At 46.6% G+C, this 23,016-nt stretch overlaps 1 protein-coding gene across 8 annotated transcripts in view; it reads right to left on the minus strand.

The window, feature by feature from the left end:
* Positions 1-1,177: 1,177 nt before the first annotated feature.
* Positions 1,178-23,016, minus strand: part of LOC147006805 (F-box/LRR-repeat protein 4-like) — a 37,842-nt gene continuing 16,003 nt past the window's right edge. For 7 of the 8 annotated variants that reach the window (XM_085867863.1, XM_085867862.1, XM_085867866.1 and 4 more), the window contains 7 exons: positions 18,048-18,423; positions 17,494-17,738; positions 12,707-12,920; positions 12,049-12,120; positions 10,985-11,119; positions 2,078-2,255; positions 1,178-1,546 (listed from right to left, as the gene is read on the minus strand). In XM_085867863.1, coding sequence (XP_085723989.1) covers positions 1,383-1,546; positions 2,078-2,255; positions 10,985-11,119; positions 12,049-12,120; positions 12,707-12,920; positions 17,494-17,738; positions 18,048-18,423 — 1,384 coding nt within the window. In that variant the 3' untranslated portion in view covers positions 1,178-1,382. The remainder of the gene's footprint in view (positions 1,547-2,077; positions 2,256-10,984; positions 11,120-12,048; positions 12,121-12,706; positions 12,921-17,493; positions 17,739-18,047; positions 18,424-23,016) is intronic. The other variant, XM_085867868.1, reaches the window with a different exon arrangement.

Consider the following 23,016-nt stretch of genomic DNA (forward strand, 5'->3'; position numbering starts at 1 on the left):
TTTTGTTGTATGAATCTCAAATTAAACTCACATGCGCGCAAATATCCCCTCTATCATGTGTTAAAATTTCGTAAGGATTCGTCCTTCAATAAAGAAGTTCTGGCGATTTATGGATGTTTCAACTTTGAACAGTGAAGTGCAGGAGAAAATAAATTGCACATGAACGGTGTAGCTCCTGAAATCGGACAGCAGATGGACGTTTCAACTTTGAGCAACAAAGTGTGACAATCACTGACATCAGAACACTGACAAAAATTTAACTATATGCAAGCGATAAACAAACCTTAATCAAAGGAAAACATTATAAGCAAGTTCGATAAAATAAGAAGAAAGCTGAAATCCCTATGCCAGCCCCCACATAATATCTCTGTGAGGTTCTTTGTCATCATTCCTGTAGGTCCAGCTATCACTGGTACAACTTTGGCATTCTTCAGGTTCCAGGATCTTCTCACTTCATTCTTGACATCTTGGTATTTTGTTATTTTCTTGATTTCTGCATTGTGTTGTCCAAAACCACTGATATTAACACCTCACATGGCAATACCTTCTCTTTATTGCACCCAAGCATGATATCTGGTCGCAACGCTTTGTTGTCGATGTTCACGCTCGATGGGATCATTGGGTCGTACGTCAGTGGTACTTCCATGCTTTCAGTGATTACTTTTGGTTCATGTTCCCACAAAATTTCTGGAACTGGGACATCAAAGTTTTTTCAGATGTGCCAGTGGATAACTTTACAAACTCTGCTGTGTCGTTGTGTGGACAGCTGTTCTGACATGAGTTTGTTTTTATGTGTGTTCGCTCATGAAGCATAACATATCATTCTCTTTACTAACCCCACCTACACTCCTCACCTTTCTCTCTTGCTTCTTTTTTTCATGCGACTCTCTCTCTCTCTCTCTCTCATCCCCTCCACGCATCCCTCCCACCCATGGTATAGCATCGTTTGGTGAGGCATAGCTCTCCCCACCCCCTTCCTCGCTCTTCCCCTCCCTCCTGCATCCTCTCTCCCTCCCCTCTTAACTCCCTTCCTTCATACCCCCCGCCCCCACCCCATCAGCGAACCGACGGGTTGTATTTGCTCGTAGAAAATAAAACAAAGACCCTTTGAATCTGGTGTCAAAAGCTGCAGGGGTGAAAGGTGAAAGAATAACACTCCAAAAACGGTATTGTGAGTTTGATATAATTTATTGGCACAAGATTTATTAATTTAGAAGTTTGGTGGATAACATTGATTAGTAAAAAGGAGTCCATTCAGTGATCTGATTAAAAAAAATTTTTTTTTGCAAAACGTCATATATGATTAAAATGCTGATAACACCACACATGCACGGATCAGAGTGCTCCTCAGGTGTTTGCAGCTCTGAACGGGTCGTGTGACCTCATGAGTGGTTGGTGTACATGATGGAGACGTGTGGAAAGACAAGTGTCAGTTGGACGGCCACATCCTCATCCACCCGGCAGCACAAGGTAATGTCAAGGAAGCGCATATGCCGACAGGTATCAAGCAGGTGAAAAATCCCTCCAGGAGTCACCAGCGGAGCGCCTGCCACACGCACAGAGATATAATCGCTCCGATGAATGGCAAACAAGGGTGAAAATAGCTCTGTCATCTGGAGCTTTGATGTGCAGTTAACACGGTACTAAACGACGGCACAACAGCACTCAGTGGAGCACATACATCCACCAGGAGGATACGGACGAATTGATTAAATTTTGGTGAAGATCTGGATGTGGATACTGGGATTTTTGGAGTGGTTCTTCACCTTTGAGAGACCGGTCCAAAAATGATATTTCAAGATGTATAGCAGGATATTTCAAAACGTTATGTGGACCGGGGATGAGTTGTGGAGGTGACAAGAACAAGCCGATTAGAATTTGGTTCTGGTCCGGATGCAGATCCAGCCTATCAGTGGGATGCAAAACGTAAACTGTTCAGTCTGGAGGAGGTATGCACTCCACCGAGTTCCGTTCTCGTTTCTAGTTGAAATTTTTGTTTTCCTTCCGCATCGAGCAACCTCTGTGACCCTCTTGGATCCATCCACATCAGTTCCCATAATCCCCTCAATGACCATACCCAGTATGTCCAGGTGCTCCAGTAAAGGGCAGTGATTGGCGAGTGATTCGAGGTCAGTGTCTCTGACGGAGCGGTTAGCCGTTAACACCAGTCGGCGCAGTCTGGGCAGCTCTCGAGCCATCTCAACGAGAGCGCCACTACCTGCCCGAACACGCGGACACCAGCCAAGGTCCAGGTCCTGTATGAACAGTTTAAGTGTGGAACAATTAAATCAACATGAGTGTTGCATGCAGTTTTAAAATCCCCATTAATTTAAGAACTGTATTGTACAATTGGACAGGCATTATGGCCACCACAGTGTTTCCGAAAAAAGGAAACTTGACAAAATAACAAGCTCAACAAAACTATTGGGTATTCCAAGTTATCAAGACACTGGAAGGAAGAAAAGGGATTTAAAACGACGAGGAAAGGGGAGGGAAGGGAGTGGGATGAGGGGAGGAGAGTTGGTTGTTGAAAGTCACAAGATAAATGCTGTAAAAACGACAAGGGCACTCGGTCGAGAGCATACCTCTGCCAGGCTGATCAGTTTACGTTTTGCATCCCACCGATAGGCCGGATATGGATTCGGACATGAAATATAATTTAATTAGCTCCCTAAGAATTCTCTTAGAATCCTCTGAAAGGATTGATTATAATTATCCTTTTCAAGTGCAACTCCATTGAGAGATCGGTCCAAAAACGATTCAGAGAACGATATATCAAAAAGTTGTTTTCGGGTTCAGATGAAACTTGGTGGACACGTTGGGTGTGTCGCAAGGACGAATTGATTCGATTTTGGTGAAGATCCGAATCCGGGTCTGGATACGAGAATTATTCAATTTTGAAAGTGATTCTTCACTCGATTGAGATCGGGCCAAAAACGATGGAGTTCTGCACGGCATGATATTGTTACGGATTCAGCGGTGGCGGGGCTCGCACTCGACTCCTGACCCCAGTGTTAAGGATTCGGACGAGTGATGGGGCTCACACCCTACTCTCGACAGCCAAATGTTCGATATTACTTAACACTTAACAGCACCGCCGTCTCCAGGGTTATAACGCCGGCTGGTTCGGCACAGGCCTCGGGTCACGCGCCTCGAATCGCGATACCAACTTACACCTGGACCTCACCAGTTGGGGGAATAGACCCCGATTACAGACTGGTTTTGTCAGAGACCGAACGAATTCTGCCAGTCTGTAACCATTTTCGGTTTTATATACCAATCGAGCGAATTGTTTCTCAGCACGGCATGAACAAACCCAAAGCGGCAACTTCATACGAATCAGCCAGATTTATTGGGTAAAAAAGGGGAACACAACACAAGCAAAGCATTCACGACAGTTATACTTAATCTATTTCCCGTTCTTAACTTGGGAGCTACGGATTACGGGTTTCGAAGGGAACCCTAGCGAGATAAACCTTAGACAACATGCAGACAAGACACGGACAGCATGCAGACAAGACACAGAGTACTTGGTGATGCTTCATGGACGAGAGGAAAAGTGTCAAAGGCCCGAATGTGGCTCGTGACAAGCCGATGTCCACGGATTCGAGCACCCAAGCTCAAACACGCCGCGTGGCAAAATGGCGGCGTCGTCCTCCTTTTGTCGCACCGCCCACGCACGCAGCCCCAGCGCGTTCAGCCCCCGTAAGGTCGACGGTACCAGAGCGGAAGGTCCACGTGTGCTCCAGCTGGCCCTTCACAAGGTCCAGCATACAAATCCAGGCCTGGCCTGTTCACCAGACAAGGCCAAATCGGGGTGTTGGGCTCCGCAGGTGGATCGACAAACGCGTCGAGCCGTGAGGTGAGTAAGGACAGAAGCTCCGTGATTAGACGCAGGTTGAACCTGTCGATCACCTCCTCATAAAGTCGATCGCCGACTCACACAGTAGCCAGCTCCTCTCGACGCAGATTGCAGCCTCCCACCAGTCGTTTCTATACAGCAGAAATCCTCACTCGACACTCAGGCTCAGTTACTCCCTCGGCAGATGGCAGACTCGACCCTCAGGTTCAAGCCGTTCCTCTCTTACAGATCGCCGACCACACGCACCACGAGTTTCTCCTCCAGCCAATGGCAGACAGACCTCTTGCAGTCCCTTCCTTGCCTTTCTTTCTGCTCGCTCTTCACGAAAAACCGATCGCGCCACCTCGGCGCTCAGTTTTTCCACTGCCTTCCCGGCGCTCGCTCGCCTCTCCGTTTCACCACCGCCTTCCCGGTGCTCCTGCAGTTTCACTTCCTTTTATATTGGGGCGTGCCCCTTTACGAAGCCGACAAACTCCTCCCCCTCCCAGAGCAATGGGCGGAGACTCTTTCGGAGAGCGGAATGAAGAAGAAGACCCTCTCGGTCCACCACCACTGTACGACCAAGAAACAGCCTCTTACATCTCTCGACACACATGTAATGTCCATTTAACGAACAACCTGGCTAAACATGGATTTTAATGGGGCAGCTGGGCTAATCCTACATTTAATAACACATGAAGGGTCATTTCCGCAACAATATTTCAAAAACGAATTGGGCCCGATATGTTCGCGTGGATCAGGCATTACGTGGCGGACGTATGCACTCCACCGAGTACCCTTCCAGTTTCAGAGATGAAACAAACCTCGTGCGAGAATTTACACGATCCACGACAAGAACGTGATGAACCCAAGTGACTTCACACTCACAACTTAAACTTGAAAATTCCTCGAAGATGTGTGACTGGGGGGGGGGGGAGAGAGAGAGAGAGAGAGAGAGAGAGAGAGAGAGAGAGAGAGAGAGAGAGAGAGAGAGAGAGAGAGAGAGAGAGAGAGAGAGAGAGAGAGAGAGAGAGAGAAAAAGATCGAGAGAGAAAGAGAGAGAGAGGGAGAAAGATAGATAGATAGAGAGAGAGTGCGAGAGAGAGAGAGAGAGAGAGAGAGAGAGAGAGAGAGAGAGAGAGAGAGAGAGAGAGAGAGAGAGAGAGAGAGAGAGAGAGAGAGAGAGAGAGAGAGAGAGAGAGAGAGAGAGAGAGAGAGAGAGAGAGAGAGAGAGAGAGAGAGAGAGAGAGAGAGAGAGAGAGAGAGAGAGAGAGAGAGAGAGAGAGAGAGAGAGAGAGAGAGAGAGAGAGAGAGAGAGAGAGAGAGAGAGAGAGAGAGAGAGAGAGAGAGAGAGAGAGAGAGAGAGAGATAACCGAATGACAGATTCTCACCTGCACAAGCAGCAGTTTAAACTGAAACAAGAGCGCAAGTGAGCACAATATACCGCCCGAAAAAGTCTCCGTGACACACACACACACACACGCATGCACACGCACACACACACACACACACACACAATTATATATTCAAACACATCAATTTATGAAGAACAAAAAGGTGTATACAGAATTTTGATACTGCATGGAAAACAGCTTCCTGGTTGCCATGGCAACCACTTTGGATGACGAACGTATATGTCGCGACACACCGTCTCCACAGTCTGTACCTGTGTACCAAATATGAAACGTGAAAGTTGAAAACTTTGGGAGTTAGAGTGCGGATATGAACGGACGGACGGATGGCGGGACGGACAGACAGACAGACAGATGGACGGACGACCGTTATCACATAATACGCCCCGATATATTTTTATTGGGCGTATAATAATAATGAGAGCAGTTATTCTGGGTACCGGATAATGCCCATGCCAATGACGATGCCATTCCACGCCCCCTATTCCGATAACGATGCCGTCCCACCGCCCGTTGCGGTGACGATGCTGTCCTATTTTATCATTTTTATCAAACTATATTTCTCATGGCTCGTCCGTCCCAAGAACTGCCACTTGTAACTGCGAGTCATTTTGATGGAAGGAAAACGTTTAAAAATGCATTTCTCTGGAACCACTTCATCGATTGAAGCAAAACATTAAATATATCATGCACTACCCATATGGAAAAAGGTGTGATCGTTTTAGTTGTCAAACTTTTATCGTCATCGGTACTCAATGATACACCGAAAGTTTTGCATCAATTGGTTCAGTGGTTTGAGAGAGGAAGGTTTTTAAAGCTTTTAACTTCAATCCAATTTCGCTGTCCGAACACGTGACCAATGACGTTTTTGCTCTTAAAACTAATTTATCATGGATCATTCATATGAAGTTGCGCAATGATCCGTGAGGCAGTTTCTGAGAAGAAGATTTTTAAAGGATTTGTTTTTTTCAATCTTATTTGACTGACTGACCACGTGACCGATGACATCATAACTTAAAAAGCTGCCTCAAATTAGGAAGTCGATCACATATATATTGTTGCGGATCCGGGGTGGCGGGATTCTCACCCGATCCTTGGCGCCACCCTCACCACCGCTGTCTCCGGGGCTTATAACACCGTCCGGCTCGGCACATGCCTCCGGTCACGCGTCTTCAATCGCGTTACCAACGTATCCCTGGACCTTACCAGTTTGGGAAATAGAACCCCGGTTACAAACTGGTTTTTTCAGATGCCGAGCGTTTTCTGCTAGTCTGCAACCATTTTGGTTTTATATGCCAATCGAACGGATCGTTCGTCGACGCGACACGAATTAATCCATAGCGGCAACTTCATACGAACCAACCAGATTTATTGGGGAGCATTGGGGAACACGACACAAGCAAACCATTCACGACAATGTTTTTTATTAACAATCTTTAACCCGTTCTTAAATTCGGGAACTACGGACTGCAGGTTTCGAGGGGGTCGCTACCGAGATATGCCTTCTACAACGTGCAGACAAGACAGACAGACAGACAGCATGCATACAAGACAAGACAGAGTACTTAGTGATGCTTCATGGACGAGAGGAAAATGTCAAAAAGCACGAATGTCGCTCGCAACAAGCGGATGTCCAGGGATTCGAGCTCCCAGCTCGAACTCGAACACGCCGCGTGGCGAGACGGCGCTTGCCTGCCTTTTCCGCACCGCACGCCGTCTCTGCGAGCTCTGACCCCGCGTAAGGTCGACGGCACAAGACCGTCAGATCAACGATGGGCGTCAGCTGATTTCTCTCAAGGTCCAGCATACAAATCCAGGCTTGGCCTGTGCACCAGACAAGGCCCAAATCGAGGTGCCGGGCTCCGGCAAGCGGATCGGCAAACGTGTCGAGCCGTGAGTGAGCAAGGACCGTCAGAGGCTCTGTCGTTTCCTCTCTTGCCTTCCCGCCTCGAAGCCCGACTTCTCAACTCCGTCCTCTCAGTTTCTTTCTCTGCAGAATCACCTTTTCTTTCCTTCTCCACGCTTGCCTCTCAAAGCCGGCTGCAGTTTCTCTCACAGCAGAATCACCTCCTCATAAGAGTCGATCGCCGACTCGACGTGCAGGCCGTCTCTCCCACTGCCCAAAAAGGCAGACTCTCTTACTGCGAAAAATGCAGACTCGGCGCTCTCAGGTTCAGCGTCTCTCCCGGCAGATTCAACACACTGTCCCTCCTTCGTTCGCTCGCTTCGAAACACGAGCACGCCTCGAGAGCGACTGTTTTCCACAAACTGAACCCTTTCTCTCCCACAGTTTCTCTTTCGTTCGCTTGCTTCGAAACACGAGCACGCCTCGAGAGCGACTGTTTCCACACACTGCACTCTTTCTCTCAACAGTTTCTCTTTCGTTCGCTCGCTTCGACCCTGAGCACGCCTCTCTCAGCGAAGCCGCCAAACTCCTCCCCTTAGCTCCACCTCTCTCTCCAGGCCACTCCCCCTCAGCCGACTGGGCAGGGCCTATCGTCCGGAGAGGGGAGGAAGAAGAGGGAGTCCGCAGCACACCACCACTGTACGAACAACAAAACATGCATCCTACACCTCCCGACACACATGTAACGTCCATTTTACCAAACAACCGAGCTGAACATGCATTTAATGGGGGATCTGAGCTAATCCTTTATTTAGTAGTCCAATAAGGGCCATTTCCATAACAATATATAAAGTTTTGCATTGATCAGATAAGATGTGTTTTTGTATTAAATATGGCTGCCAAACAAATCACGTGGTCGATGATGTCATATTTTTCACACTACGTGAAGCAAGTTGGATTATATTTGTAATGTTCTGCATCGATAGGTTTTGCGGTTTCGGATAAATCGTTTTTTAAAGATTTTCCTTCAATCCAATATGGACATCACACCATGTGACTGATGACGTTTTAGTTATCAAACTTTAATCCACACGTCGAGTCGATGAGAGACGTAAAGATTTGCGTACATCGGTTGGGTGGTTTGAGAGAAGAAGATTTTTGAAAGTGTGAACTAAAATCCAACATGGCTGCCAGAACACGTGACCGATGATGCTTCAATATCAATGACACAGTTAAAGTTTTGCATCGATCGGTTGGGCAGTTTGAGAGGACATTTTAATTTTTTTGAGGTTTTTGCTAAAATCCAACATGGCTGCCAAACCAAACAAACCATGATGACGTCATAGTTATCAAACTTTCTTTCCACATGGACAGTCAATCAAACTTGTGAGGTTTCACATCGATTTGTTAAACTGTTTCAGAGAAGATATTTACCTCCGTCACTGAAGATGGATGGAAGTCATATTTTCACCCACGTCTGTCTGTCTGTTTGTGAACAAAATACTGCATCTCAAAAGGTCGTGAACGGATGTAGACGAAATTTGGTGGAGAGCTTGGGTATGTGACAAGGACGAAATGATTAATTTTTGGTGAAGATTTGAATCCGGATCTGGATCCGAGAATTTTTTAAAGTGATTCTTCACCTTTGAGTGATCGGGCTGAAAACGATATATTGTTGTGGGGCTGGGCGTCGGCGGCGAGGACGACCGCTCGGTGGAGCAGTAGATGCGGCTCCACCGAACACCCGGAATTTAGATCGTGCTCCTCGGAGAACTCCGAAAGGCACGGGTCCCTTCAAGGACCGTGAATCGCCAATAATTCGGCCGCGTGGAATTGGGTTAATTGCCAACTTCAATATACCTAAGTATCCACGCGGCAAAGCTACCGGGGAATTCACACCCTCGGCAGGCCTCGAGCGGAACTCGCCGTTATCGTGCTCGAACCGTGCGTAGCCCGAGTGGATGGTTACCAAGACCCGTCGGACCAAATGCACAATTTGCGGCTTCCCAATATCCCAACACGCACTGTGCTAAGCCAATGAAAGAAGCACAGAAACGAGCTGATACATTCAACAATAGGGGTATTTATTTAACAATGATGGAAAGGGAACACACAAAGAGCAGAGTTATCGTGACTATAAGAAATGCAAATAATAAGAAATCACAATTCTACTCGGACAAGACAGGCCCGCACACAGACACGCACACTCAAAATAAATGGACCTCCATGGTCTTTATTCGGCCCTTCGGCTCAAGAGGTAAGGGGAGCTGAGGGTCAAGGTCTGGTTGGTACGTCTCCGCCTCGTACGGTCTTCACCAACCCGTGCTTGTGGAGCTCGGATTCCATGTAAGGAAACGGGATCCTCAGCTCGCTCGCTCCCACACAACCCGCCTCGGTGGGACTCGAACACACGCCTCCGGAATCCAAGGAGCGACTTGGTCAGCCGCGAACGCCAATCGGCGACCCGAGCACCATGAACACGAACACCAACCAGGCCGAACGCCAACTCCGACCAGCACGATCATCGACCAGGAGCCACGAACTCAACCAGCAGGAACCAACCAGCTTCTCTCTGGCGAGCAGCTCGCGACCTTTCTTATCCCTCCCCCTCGCTGGGGGTGGAGCATCTGCTCTGAGGTGGCTCGCCTCCTGATTGGACGGTTGCATCGCGCGATTCGCTGGCCGTCCCTCATTGGACAGTCCCACGGAAGGCGGGGCAACTCCCACCCTTCTGGGCGGAGTCCCGATCAGAGGCGCTTGTGGCTCCGCCGACCTCCTCACCTCCGGCCACGTGCGTAATGGCGATGGTGTTGAGTCGGAAACGGGGCGGGTCAGACGCCCGCTCCTTACCGATTGGCCAAAGAGGGATGCCATGCCAATGTTAGACTCCGCCCACGCGCGCGCTTGCTGGCGAGAGCGCGAAGAATGCCGCGAGCAGAGTGTTGTTGTGTGAAAGTGAAGATGTAAAAAATCCTATCGATAAAATAACCCACAGTGCACTTACACTTAATTCCCATTCGACAGACGGTATGGATTCTAACTAGAAACACATACTTACCGATATAACTAATCTATAGGGACTCTGGCAGTTGTGTGCAGTGAGCTTCCAGATTCGTAACAATATAGCATGATATCTCAAAAAGTTGTGGACGGATTCGGACCAAACTTTTTGGGGATGAGTCAGTTCGGTGACCATAACAAGCCAAATAAATTTTACTGCAGGTACGAATCCAGATCCGGCCTATCAGTGGGATACAAAACGTAAACTAATCAGCATGGCGGAGGTATACTCTCGGGCGAGTGCCCTTCGAGTTTTCAGCTTTCAGAGAAGAAAAACATGGCTGCCATACCACTTCACCGATGACGTCATCAATTTAATTCACCAGACAAATGTCTTCGTTGATTCGCCTCAAAAATTTGTTTTGATCGGATGAGGATTTCGATGCATCCAATCATGACGTCATCAACAGAGGCACCGATGACGTCGCCATTATCAACTGTTATTGCCATTGCGGAGTTTCTGACTTGCGCCAAGTTTCAAATATTTTTGTTGAGTGGTTTCCGAGTGAATGTCCAAAGGTTTTTTAAAAACTTTTTTCCAACATGGCTGCGAAATCACATCACCTGAGCACGCGAGTCAAGCTTACGGTCGGAGGGATGTCGCAAGGTCCAATATACAGGTAAATGCGGCTAATATCATTTTGAAACACAACTTGCCATTGCTGCAGGTGCTCTGCAGAGTCACCTTGCTGTACAAATTACATTCGATGTGATAATGAACGATCGACATCATTTCACGTGAAACTCTAATTTTCTTTATCCCGAAGAACCGCTTTCTCATGGTTCAATAACAGAAACTTTCCGTGTTTCTGGCTGGCCGTGTACCTCGATATTCTTACAACAGGATATCAGGTGTGCCAATCCGACCTCCGTCAGCTCAACGGATCTCCACAAGTCGAGCGAGCGAAGCTGTTGGCAGTTTGAGCCCAGACTGAGTAAGACCAGGTCAGGATTTTTCACCTGAGGTTGGAAAGATGAGGAACATACGTCGTGACACTCATTGTTGCAAGGGGAAGGAAACACTCTGCGAATCCTATAACACACGGGACATTCAAACTCAAACAAATCTCCAACAAAGACGTCATCAGCGGCGCAGTCCGAGAAAAATACAGTCCTCGTCTCCTTTCTTATTTCAGGCACGAGCTTTGGTTCAAATTTAATTCCTTTGTTATCCCGAAGCTTTTTGAAAAAAAACGGGCGGGTACTGTAATCGGCTCTGTTTGTCCTCCCATCCGTCAGTGACACTATCTCCTAAACGGATGGGCAGAAATTCACCAAACTTGGTAGTTGTGATCACCACATGGCAAGAAGGTTCAAGAGCACAATCATTTTTCGTCAAGCCCCCCTGGGGCGGGGTCAATAACCAGAAAATCAGATTATTAACATGTTTTAATGAAGCATTGTCCATGCAATCAACATTGGGGGGGGGGGACGCATGGAATATGTAACAATTTTGGGGGATTTGTTCCCCGGTTCGTGCCTCGGGATGGGAACTTAGTCACAGAGGTCGAAATGGGGAAAAAATGAAAATCAAAATTTGATATTGGGTCATTCCTGATGGAACTTTTTGACATCTTTCAACCTTGCTCGAGGTGGGGAAGCGTGGGGATTTGAGATGGCGAGCCATCGACTTCCCTCGAGTTTCCTTTATTTTTGGAGCGATTAAGGTTCGAAAGGGATCTTGTGGAAGCAACGCCTGGAGCTCATTGTCATGAATCATAACCTCACAAAGATTGTGTTCACATTTATGTGACGAGGAAACAAAATATCAACAACAAATCAGGTGAACTCATCCCAAGCTGGAAGTAAATCAGTTTGTCTTCACAATTGTACAGGACTATCGTTTGACTGCGAAACACCTCTGCGGTGAGACAAAGGGGTGCACATACCTCCAAACAGTCTCCGATGTTGAGATGCCTCAAATCCGTGCACTTGGAAGTGATCGACAGGAGACTCTCCGTCTGAAACAAGATGGGAGTATGATGTCATCCTTTAGCACTGGTTAAAATAATCCCCTTCCAATCCACGGAGCACAACGAGAGAGAAAGACTCACTTCGGTCGCATATTCCAGAATTTAACGTTTTATGGAGTATAAAGATCAAAGAACCAGTCAGGATCTAAAAACCATTGTGGCACCATGCCAGCAGGGGGGTAATGCATCATGGAGGTGACGTTAAGCTGGCTATCTTCTTTGAAATCTTGTGGAGATTCAACAAAATCTCACAGGCAGTAGACCATGTAGATTAAAGAAGGGTACGACCAAGGCCACATAGATCTTGCGTGATTCAATAGGCTCGGGAATGAAAGTAAACGGGAAATGTATGAAATTCCCACTTCATATGTTCCTTGTATTTAATTTTGGTTTCACATTTCTCATCGTGTCTGCGTTTGACTTTCAATTAACTTGCCTGGGGGAGGAGCAAAGGAAGTGGGGGGGGGGGTCTCAATTTCACATTGCCATAAAACTCAAGATTTACTTGCAATGGCTTTAAAAACAATAAAACTGCGAGAGAGTAAAACGAACATAAACTACGGAAAGAGCTTACATCGATCTGCGTTCGGTACAGGACGAGGCGTTGGAGCTTCTGCAAGGACGAGAGCTGCCTGAATTCCCCGGGTGGTATTTGGTCACATGACGACAGGTCCAGGTCACGAAGGTTTGGGCAGAGCATGGTTACAGATTCCAAGGATTCGTTTGTGATCCAACGGCAGTTTGCCAGCTCCAGGTGCAGTAGGTGTTCAGACCACTCACCAAGGAAACTGAAAGAGCAGGAAGACATTGGGATAGTGTTTTAAACAAAGCCGTGAGAGACAAGACGAACTGAGAAACCAACTTACATCGACACACGTTTGGTACTGTGATGGAAAATTTCTTTTAAAATATTAGCTTTCTGGTTTTTATTAATTTGGCTGTGGCTCAATTAAGCCTAATGATTGATTTAAAACTTCACAAATAAAGGCTTTTATCCCATATAATAAATATATTAGCGAAAACCGAGATGATCGACAACGATTGATTAAAAAAAGTTCATCAGAAACATGATTATTACATTCGTCTTTGAGTGTGTGTGTGTGTGTGTGTGTGTGTGTCTGTGATTCGATATTAATTATTCCCATGTAAGAGTATTAATTGATATGATTGAAGCTTGTGTAATTACAAATGTGGGCCCCATGGATATACATATAAGGTCCATCAGGACATAATTGATACAGTTCTGTCTTCTTATTGCTACTTAAACTAATAGCTGACAACATATGTACACTTTCAAATGCTTGTAAAGGGATAAAGTCTCTCGTAAAGCAATGTAATTAACTAAGGTAGTTTCGTCACCATATATGGAGTTGTTCACCACGAAGGATCATGGGTAAAATGATCTCACCCAGAGTGAAGGCAAAGTCCTTGAAAAGAGGAAGCAGCCCACACATTTGCCTTCGCACGATTGCAACAATCACTGCCCGAAGGATGAGGGAGACCTTTGTCCTGTGAATCGAACTGCTCGCTTGCAATCAAACTCCGATTGAGTGGGAGAAGAATTCCCATGCTTGAACATGGTGACCGGTGTTCCCATGCTCGCACACAAAACATACATGGTGTTCTGCTAATTAAGAGACTGGGGAACATTGAGTGATATTGTTGTGGGGCCGGGTATCGGTGGCGAGCACGACCACGAGAGGGAGCAGTAGAGTGGGCTCCACCGAACAAACCGGAATTTAGGTCGTGACCCTCGGATAAGTCCGAAAGGCACGGGTCCCTTACAGGACCATGAATCGCCAATAATTCGACCGCGTGGGGTGGGGTTAATTGCCAAACTTCAATATACCTAATTACCCATTCGGCAAAGCTACAGGGGAATTCACACCCTCGACAGACCTCGAGCGGAACGAGCCGTTACCGTGCCCGAACCGTGTGTAACCCGAGCGGATGGTTACCGAGGCCTGTCAGTCCAAATGAACAATTTACTGCCTCGCTATTTCTCAACACACCGTGTTAAACCAATGAAAGAAACACAGAAACGAGCTGGAACATTCAACAAGAGGGGAATATATTTTACAATAATGGGCAAAAACCGGGAAGGAAGACAAAGAGCAGATTGCAACCGAATATATTCCAATGTAGAATAACGCAAGCACTTAACGATTCTACTAAACAGACGGGCCCACACACACACACACACACACATACACAAAAGAAATGGGCCGACCGGCCTTTATTGATGCCCCCCAGCTCGGAGGGAAGGTGATCCGAAGGGGGGAGCCTGTCCCGCCTCCCCGCCTCGTGTGGTTTTTGATGATCCGGTTTGGCGGGACTCGAACCCGCAACACAATGCAATGATGGACGCCAGCCGGCGCAAAGGTGGATCAGACAGAACGCCAGCAGGCCAAACGAGACGATCAGGCGACGAGGCTGACAAGGCGACGCGACCTTGACTGGACCTCCGCTGCACCTCAACACAACTGAACTCCACTCGACTCCAACTAAACTCCAGGCGGATCGTAACTCCAGACGGATTGTAACTTCACTCGAGCACAGTCGGGTCTCAACACTCTCTGGCCCAACAACTGCGCTGCACCGATCGCAACCTCACTCGCGCACAGTCGGGTCTCAACACTCTCTCGCCACAGTCCGATCGCGCCAAATCATTATCCGCTCCCTGTCCAGGGGGGGAGGGAACGCCTTCTCGCGACCCGCTCTCCCTCACTGGACGGTTTTGGCGAGCAAAATGCACTCGTCGCCTCTGTCACTGGCCAAAACGGGCACCAAGTCCGTTGATTGGTCCGGGGGCATGGTGACATCACGTGGACCACCCCTCACGCAGTGGAGGAGTCCCATTGGTCGAAGGACGGCAACCTTGCTCGCATCACCCTGATTGGGCGAGAGCCGCCGCAAGGTTCCACCTTGAACTCCGCCCACCGTGGGCGCTATGGCGTCGGGTGGAGGAAGCAAGGCGAAGGCGTGTTGTTGTTGTCATCATTGTTGTTCAAGATGTCAGATATAAAGATGTAAAGCCTGACTATGAGATAACTTCGCAGCGCACGAACACTTAATTAACCACTAAACAAGGGACGGGACCCTAACTAGAAACACTCACTTACCGATATAACTGTTCTATCAGGACCTGAATGTTGAGTGCTCATGGCTGCCAGATTCACAACAATATATAGTTTTGCAAAGACAACATGAACTGTTCTTTGTCCGACCCATGCCTCCTCTCTCAATGCAAATAATTTTGCAAAAAAGCTCAGCTTGTGAATTGAACTCTGAGAGAAGGAAGTTCACAACAGTTCATCTTGGTGTTGCTCTGTGAATTTGTTTCTTCCTGTGTACATATAAATAAATGGTTCAACTCTCATTGGGACTGGAGTTACTGGAGTGATTCCACTGGAGGTTCGAGTAATCCCACCACAGAACAATTCCGGGAATTGTCGCCTCTTGAAGGATGAAAGCTGCCCCCAAGTTATCTGGGGGAGAAAGACTCCTATTGAAGACACGACTTCATTGAAAATCTTAGGTTGATATGCTGCAGGCTCTATGTTGTGGAAATAATTTGACTAAAGGAGATAATTAAATGAATTATTTTTTTCACATTCCAACAAATGAGAAGATGAGATGACATGATGATCGGATGTAAAAGGCACGGGTTGCAGGGTGTTTCACGATCTTTCTTCCTCCATAATAAAAATGTCAGTGTGTCAGTCAGTCAGTGTGTGTGCGTGTGTGTGTGTCTCCTCCATACCTTCAAAACCAGAAATATAGCAGCCTGAAACTTTGCATGCATACTGACTCCAAGGGAGTGCACGAGTGATAATCGGGTGTTTGGGTTAATTAAAACACCCCTTTTTAAGATAATTAATGGCCTTATTTAATTATAATTCTTTATCAGGCGCCTCCTCGGCCACCTTGCTCTCCCTCGCTGGGGTCTTAATTTGCTATTTTTTTGGCCTGCTCAACAATGCCTTGACTTGGGCCGCAACGGTTTCAAAACGATAAAGTTTTTTTTTTCACTTTCCTCTCTCATATCATCGAATGCCTGATCATCAAACCTGCAAATCACTGGGTACGTTGTAATGCTTATAAACACCCGGAGATGCCAGCGTTCGTGGCTTTCCTTCATTTCCGCACATGCCATAACCTCGACAATCTCTCAATCTGAGCCGAATTCCAAAATTTAAACTCCGGAATTCAACTTATTAGCAGCCGACGACGAAAAAGAAGTGTTCATTTGTCCAATGCGGACATTGTTTAATATTCTGGGCGTCTCTGGGTGCATGTATGTTTAAATTACCGATCGACGACACATATGGAAATACCCACAAAAAAATAAACGGATGAGCCAATCCCCACTAACTTTAACAAACTTGCTTGTGGTTCCCAGGTTCAGGTTAAGGGAGCAACCCACCCCCAAATCCGACCTTCTCCCCCCCTCCCCCCCAAGTAAATTCTCTGTATGTTTGTGTAGGTCTGAATATCATCGGAAAAAAAACAGCTGTGCCAATCTCTACTAAATTTTGCAAACTTACTGGGAGTTCCCAGGGTCAGGTCATGGGTATGACTTCCCCCCCCTCTTACCCCTGCAATAATGTGTGTGTGTGTGTGTGTGTGTGTGTGTGTGTGTGTGTGTGTGTGTGTGTGTGTTTGTACGTCTAAAAATGAAGAAACTAAACTCAAAGAAGGAAATGGCCCATCACTGCTGTGGTGCAATCTCGGGTTGATTTTTTAATTATTATTTTGCTGCAGCTTTAAAAATCGATCTTCTAGAATCTTGATAGTTTACGAAAGTCCAAATAACACGATCTTGATCGGGTGACCCAGCTTGTTATTAATAGCAGTTGGATATAACTGTCAAGTAATAGTGATGGGATGGTTTGTGAAAGGACGTGAGGACTGCACAACTACAAACACCCCGTAGCACAATGACGTCAGAAGAGCCACCTGTCAAAGACTGTTGAGGACATGGTAAAGGATATCAAAGGACGGAAGTACCACACAAAAATAAATGAAATGAAATAAAAACAGCAGCAGTAACAATCCCGTGACGTAATGGTGCCCACCATCAGAATTCCGTGACTTCAGCATGGGAAACACTTTGAGAAAACTCAATTTCAATTGGGCCAACCAGGATAACCTGAAGAGTGGTAAGTAAATTTAGATCCTGAAAGCAGAATTGTATCTGTTAATTAGGTCGACGAAGTTTGGTGGTGATCGGAGAAGTGGTAAGAGATGAGAAAAGCGAGGAAACTGATCAGAATGAGAGAGTCAATGAATGAAAGAGAAGTGGAGATGGTTCACCTAAACCCAGGCCATCGATTACTAACTTTGTATTCAATCACTCACTTTTCAAGGATCGTAGGACTGAATTTTCCATCGTTTCCAGTCCACGAAAGACTGAGCGAGCATGGACGGGTGAGACGAGGCTTCAAAGCCAGAAGGTCCTCCTCGCAGAGAGATGGCCAGAAAGGCTTGAGGTCCAGGTGTTTGTACATGGAAGGGTTGTAGCAGCAGTCGCGCAGGGTACGGCTGCATTGAGCGAGGCGGCACAGCTCAGGGAGCGTCAGGTGAGATAAAATAATTTCGATAATCTGTCGTGGAAGTAAGGCAGCAAAAAACAAAAATCGGTTTAATTTTATCAGTGTATCAACCTGACCAGTTGTCACTGTCCAGAGAGTCAAGGATGTCCATCGAATGATAAAACAGTCACCCTTAAAACAATCAAGGTAACTACTAGTTACGCCGTCAAGGACATCCAAACAAACAGACTTGGACAGTCATTTCAATGTGGACGCCATCGTCTGAAACCATTCTGAGGCCAAACAATGAGATGATGTGATCTGGAAAACCAAGTTTTAAAAGAAGAAGAAAAGATGACTTGTCAGGGTTCACGTACTCACCTCGAAAGGTAAAAGGTTAAAATATCCATTTTTTGTGAAGGGGGAAAGCTCCCCTTCCTCTTCATTTGCCCTCCTTTCTTCCTCCATCTGTTTAACCAGATCTCGTTTCCTCCTTTCCATTGTATTTTGTTTCTGCTGAAGTCTTTCTGACTCAGCAACATATTCACTCTTGCACATCTTTGGTTGCGTAATGTCCACCGGGATCCCGTGTAGAACAACAGCGTCCAGTTCCATGCAGTCAGTGCTCAGAGAGCAATTTAACTCCAGACGGAGGATGTTCGTCGCAAAACCCGGTGGGAGTATCGGTGGAGAAAAATTGTAAGTGGCGTTCAGTGGAACATTGGGGTCCGCAGGTCCGGACCACAGCGTCTGCCATCTGCATCGTACAACACCAATGTAAACCTTTTGATGAGAGTGTCCTTTTGATTTTACTAAGAAGTTGACATTGTGTATCGGGGTGTGTCTCATGTCGGACAACATCTCCAATTTGATACAAACGGATGTGTAAAAGTACATCACTCACATTATTAAATAAATTCACAAATAAATTTATGAAACTTGATGTTGTATTCAAAATTTACACAACGATCCCCTTATGGCTGCGGTAAAAAGTAATGGCTCTAGGATGAAGACCTTACAGTACAATAGGGGGCTCACAGGATGGTCTAGACTCTAGAGTCGAGACTTAAGACTCCAGAGGTACACACACTCGCCTCGAAGCCATCCAGTCTGGTTTCGAATCCTGACTCAGCTACAAATTGTCATCCCGGTGTTTGACAGGCAGGATGATTCATCAATGTGTGTGTGTCGTCCCTCGGCTGGACGTTAAAGAGCCCACGGTGTCCTTCCTGAAGAGGAGGTGAGCTATTGCCGGCACCATGGACAAGTTTCAAATTCCTGCCCAAACCAGCATCGGCAGCACAGCCGCTCCCTCAGCCAATGATGCTAACCCGAAGCCCTGTACTGCATACGGACAAAGAAAAAGTACGATAGGGCAATTATGGTCAAGAGATTAACTTTACTACATCTATCTATAATTCCAGGTGTGTGTGTGTGTGTGTGTGTGTGTGTGTGTGTGTGTGTGTGTGTGTGTGTGTGTGTGTGTGTGTGTGTGTGTGTGTGTGACCGCTGTTTCTCGACAACCACTGGTCCGATCTAATTGAAACTTGCCAGGTATATTGCTGGGGCCCTGTGGATGTGCCTTTTCAAGGTTTGATATGAATTGGACAAGTGCTTCCCAAGTTATGGCCATTTATTTACCAACCAATGACAAGACACGTTGCTGCGTAGGCGTGGCCGATGGTGAAGAGATTCTCAGCCGCGTTCCCCATTACGAGTGACAACGTACGGACTTCCGGATAGTGATGACTGAGTGTATTCTAATAATTTCTCGATTTCTTATGCGCATTTATAGATTAACACAATGCCCCAATCCAGTCGTCGTTTACGAGAGCGAAGGAACGGCCTGTGTGGTTGTTTGAAAGATTTTTTTTTTTGCATGTACATTTTTTTTGTTTCTTATTTTCTTTTCTCTTCTCTTTGTGTTTTTCCTTGCGATGACATTGCGAAAAGGCAAAATACGTTGGCGCTAATTGAATAATTGGCCATTACAACTAAATTGCAAATAATCGTAACTGCGATATGCGAGCTTCCGGACAGTGAGGACTTAACTTCCAGACTTCCGGATAGTGACGACTTACTGTATTCTTTTTCGATTTCTCGACTGACTGTATTGCTTCTTTGTCGATTTCTGTACTTTCTCGATTTTCTCAAACACAATGCCACAATCCAGTCATCATTTACGACAGCGAGGGAACGGCCTGTGTGGTTGTTTGAAAGTTTTTTTTTTTGGGGGGGGGGGTATTTATTCATTTTTTTGCAAGTACGTTTTTTTTTCTCTTCTCTTCTTTTTGTGTTTTTCCTTGCGATGACATTGCGAAAAGGCAAAATACGTTGCCGCTAATTGAATAATTGGCCATTAAAACTAAAATGCCAATAATCGTAACTGCGACATGCGAACTTCCAGACAGTGAAGACTTAACTTCTGGACTTCCGGATAGTGACGACTTACTGTATTCTTTCTCGATTTTTTCTCCATTTATCGACTGACTGTATTCTTTCTTTCTCGATTTCTGTACTTTCTCGAATTCTTTCTCAATTTTCTTTAACACAATGCCCCAATCCAGTCGTCGTTTACGACAGCTAAGGAACGGCCTGTGTAGTTATTTGAAAGTTGTTGTTTTGTTTTTTTTTGGTTTGCACGTACGTTCACGCACGTAAAGCCACACACATACGGGCACGCACGTACGGGCACGCGTGAGCGAAGGAACAGCCTGTATGGTTGTTTCTGGCAAGTGTTTTTTTTTTTTTTTTGCACCTACAGCCACGCACGTACGGGCACGTACTAGTCTCTATAACTCCCACACTGCAGTTGAGTGGTGAAACAATACACCACACACCGCACCACACCACACCACATCCACACTCTCCCGGTATGATATCAAAACAACTCCTTCATTGTGTGATTGAAACAAGTGCAGATGGCAACGAGACTGGGTACATGTTGTTGTTATTGTTGTTTCGTATGCATCCTATGGCTGCTGGTTACATAATTTTCTGGACTGTGCCACTGATGCAGTGCCCCTGTTACCAGTAATATGGTACTCATTTTGCCAACCTTAGAAGGATGACAGGCTGAGTCAACCCACCTGGTGTTATTTCAACTACTTCTACTACGTCGACTCAAGCCTTAAGGGCCAACATCGGGCACAATGATGGACTCTCCACTCCTTCCTCTCCCTCATCAGTGTGTTCAGTTCATCTGCATGAGCCGCGCCACTGTCTTCTCGGAGCGTGTTGACCATAGTCTTGGGAGGGTGCCCAGGCTTCATCCTCCCGTGCTTGGGCTCTCATGTGATGACTTGGCTGGCAGGTAACCCGGGGTGGCGTAAACAGTGTCCCGCTAGTTGCAGTCTTCTCGCCTCGATTTTAGTGGTGAGCATCGATAGGTCGTCATAGAGCTGGACGTTCATCATGTGCTGTTGCCAACTGACGTCAAGAGCCATGCGGAGCATTCGTGTATAGCAACCATCTCATGACTTCAGCATGGTCTTGGTTCGTGTCCATGTCTCGCATCCGTACGTGAGAATACGTTATTTCAGCATAAGCTCTGAGCCAGCCACCTTAACCATTAAGCCAACACCGGGTATTCCAGGTACATCTCCATGCGAGATCCGGAAAAGCATTCAATCACTTAGCGGTCTCGATATGTCGACCACAAAGTGGTCTTCAAATGGAACTAATTGGTGAACATCAATTAACGGATTTCGGGGGGGGGTTGGATGGTGAGGGGCAGAGAATGTGGGGATTGACAATCGGTAGTTGGAGGAAGAAAGAGACATTTAAAAAAAACTACAGGTAGTGGACAAAAAAAATGGAAACATCAATGTAAAGTCACTTAAGGCGTTGGGCCACCATGTGCAGCTGTACGGTCTATATGTGCCGTGGCATAGAGTCCAACAGGGTCTGCAATTCTTCAGGAGGGATGTGACACCATTCTTCCACAAGAAAGTCAATCAACTCACACCGGTTTGATGGAGATGGACAACGCTGTCTCGGGCGTCGCTCCTCAACATCCCATCAATACTCGATTGGGTTCAGATCTGGTGACTGAGAAGGCCATGACACATGGATAACATCAGTGTCATGCTCATCAAACCATTGGGTGAACACACATGCTCTGTGGATGGGGGAATTGTCATCCTGTCCGCATCTGCGGCATCCTGCGTAAAACACTTGCTCACGGTCCATTCCAATGATTACCCCATTAAGGACATGGGTCACCGTGCCATCCTCCTTGACCCGAAACTTAACCCGATATTGCCGAGTCCCGGTCCACGTACCCAGACCATTTGGGATATACCGTGGTGGGGCCTTCACTTCAACATATCAAGACAACCGACACTGCACATCATGATCAGTAACACTGTCGTTGTGGAGGAGGGCCGTCACGACCCTCTCATGGTCAGAGAGAGCTTTGTCAGCTCGGCAAGGCTGTCAGCTGATTGAAAGGATACCTCAAATCCGTGGGCCAAGGAGATTAAACAGAAAATATCCTCAGCCTTGATCCCCAGCACACCCAATATTACCGTCCACCCAAATACCTCACTTGGTGGAACGGGTCCTGCTTTCTCAAACTTGAATCAAACGCAGTTATGGCACCTGCTCGCCGTGCCAGAGTCCTGGGGATGGAGGGGACTACACGAGGAAGGAACGGGAGGGGAGGGGGGAAGGGGAGGGAGTAAGGTGGTGGCAAGGAAGCACGAGGCTACCTTCCTGCCAGGTGGGCAACGCCGACTATACCAGACAGCAGGAAGGTCGGGGAAAAGTAGGAAGGGAAGATGAACGAAGCACAAGACTAACAGGACAAAAACTGAAAGATAAACAAACAAGCCGGGAGGTGACATGGCTGCTCGCTCTAGATGGAAAGCTGGCCGACGTGACGAGCCAATATTCATGTCCATGCTATCAATCAATTTAGCACAATAAATATGATTATCACAGCCCTCTTAGTTTGCACCCAGAGACCCGCCTTGTGAAATTTCAGGCATGTTTCCAAAGAGATGCTAACAAATGGCAGCCCTGGTAATCCCATTTACATATTCGCTAAAGATTTTATTTTTTTATATGATGCTGAAAGACATTCTCCTTGGGCACAGAAAAAAACAGGTCCCTCGGAGGTCCAGTTTCGGAGGTATTGATGTTTTTGTACAGTCCACAATAAGTGTACGATGTACGATAAAATATTTTAGCTATTGCTAAGCAACGGAGGTGTGGATAGCAACCATTCATTTTTGTGTACATGCGAGCCACATTGTACACATTTCACCCAAGTTTCATCAAAATCACTCTTTCTCTTAGAGATATTCGCAATTAACCGTTTCTGAAATGTTCGACATGTACTCGCCCA

Source organism: Eptatretus burgeri, unplaced genomic scaffold, assembly GCF_056783735.1.
Source record: "Eptatretus burgeri isolate ZD-2024b unplaced genomic scaffold, Ebu_testis_v1 Ebu_testis_scaffold_3153, whole genome shotgun sequence".
In the NCBI taxonomy this organism is placed as follows: domain Eukaryota; kingdom Metazoa; phylum Chordata; class Myxini; order Myxiniformes; family Myxinidae; genus Eptatretus; species Eptatretus burgeri.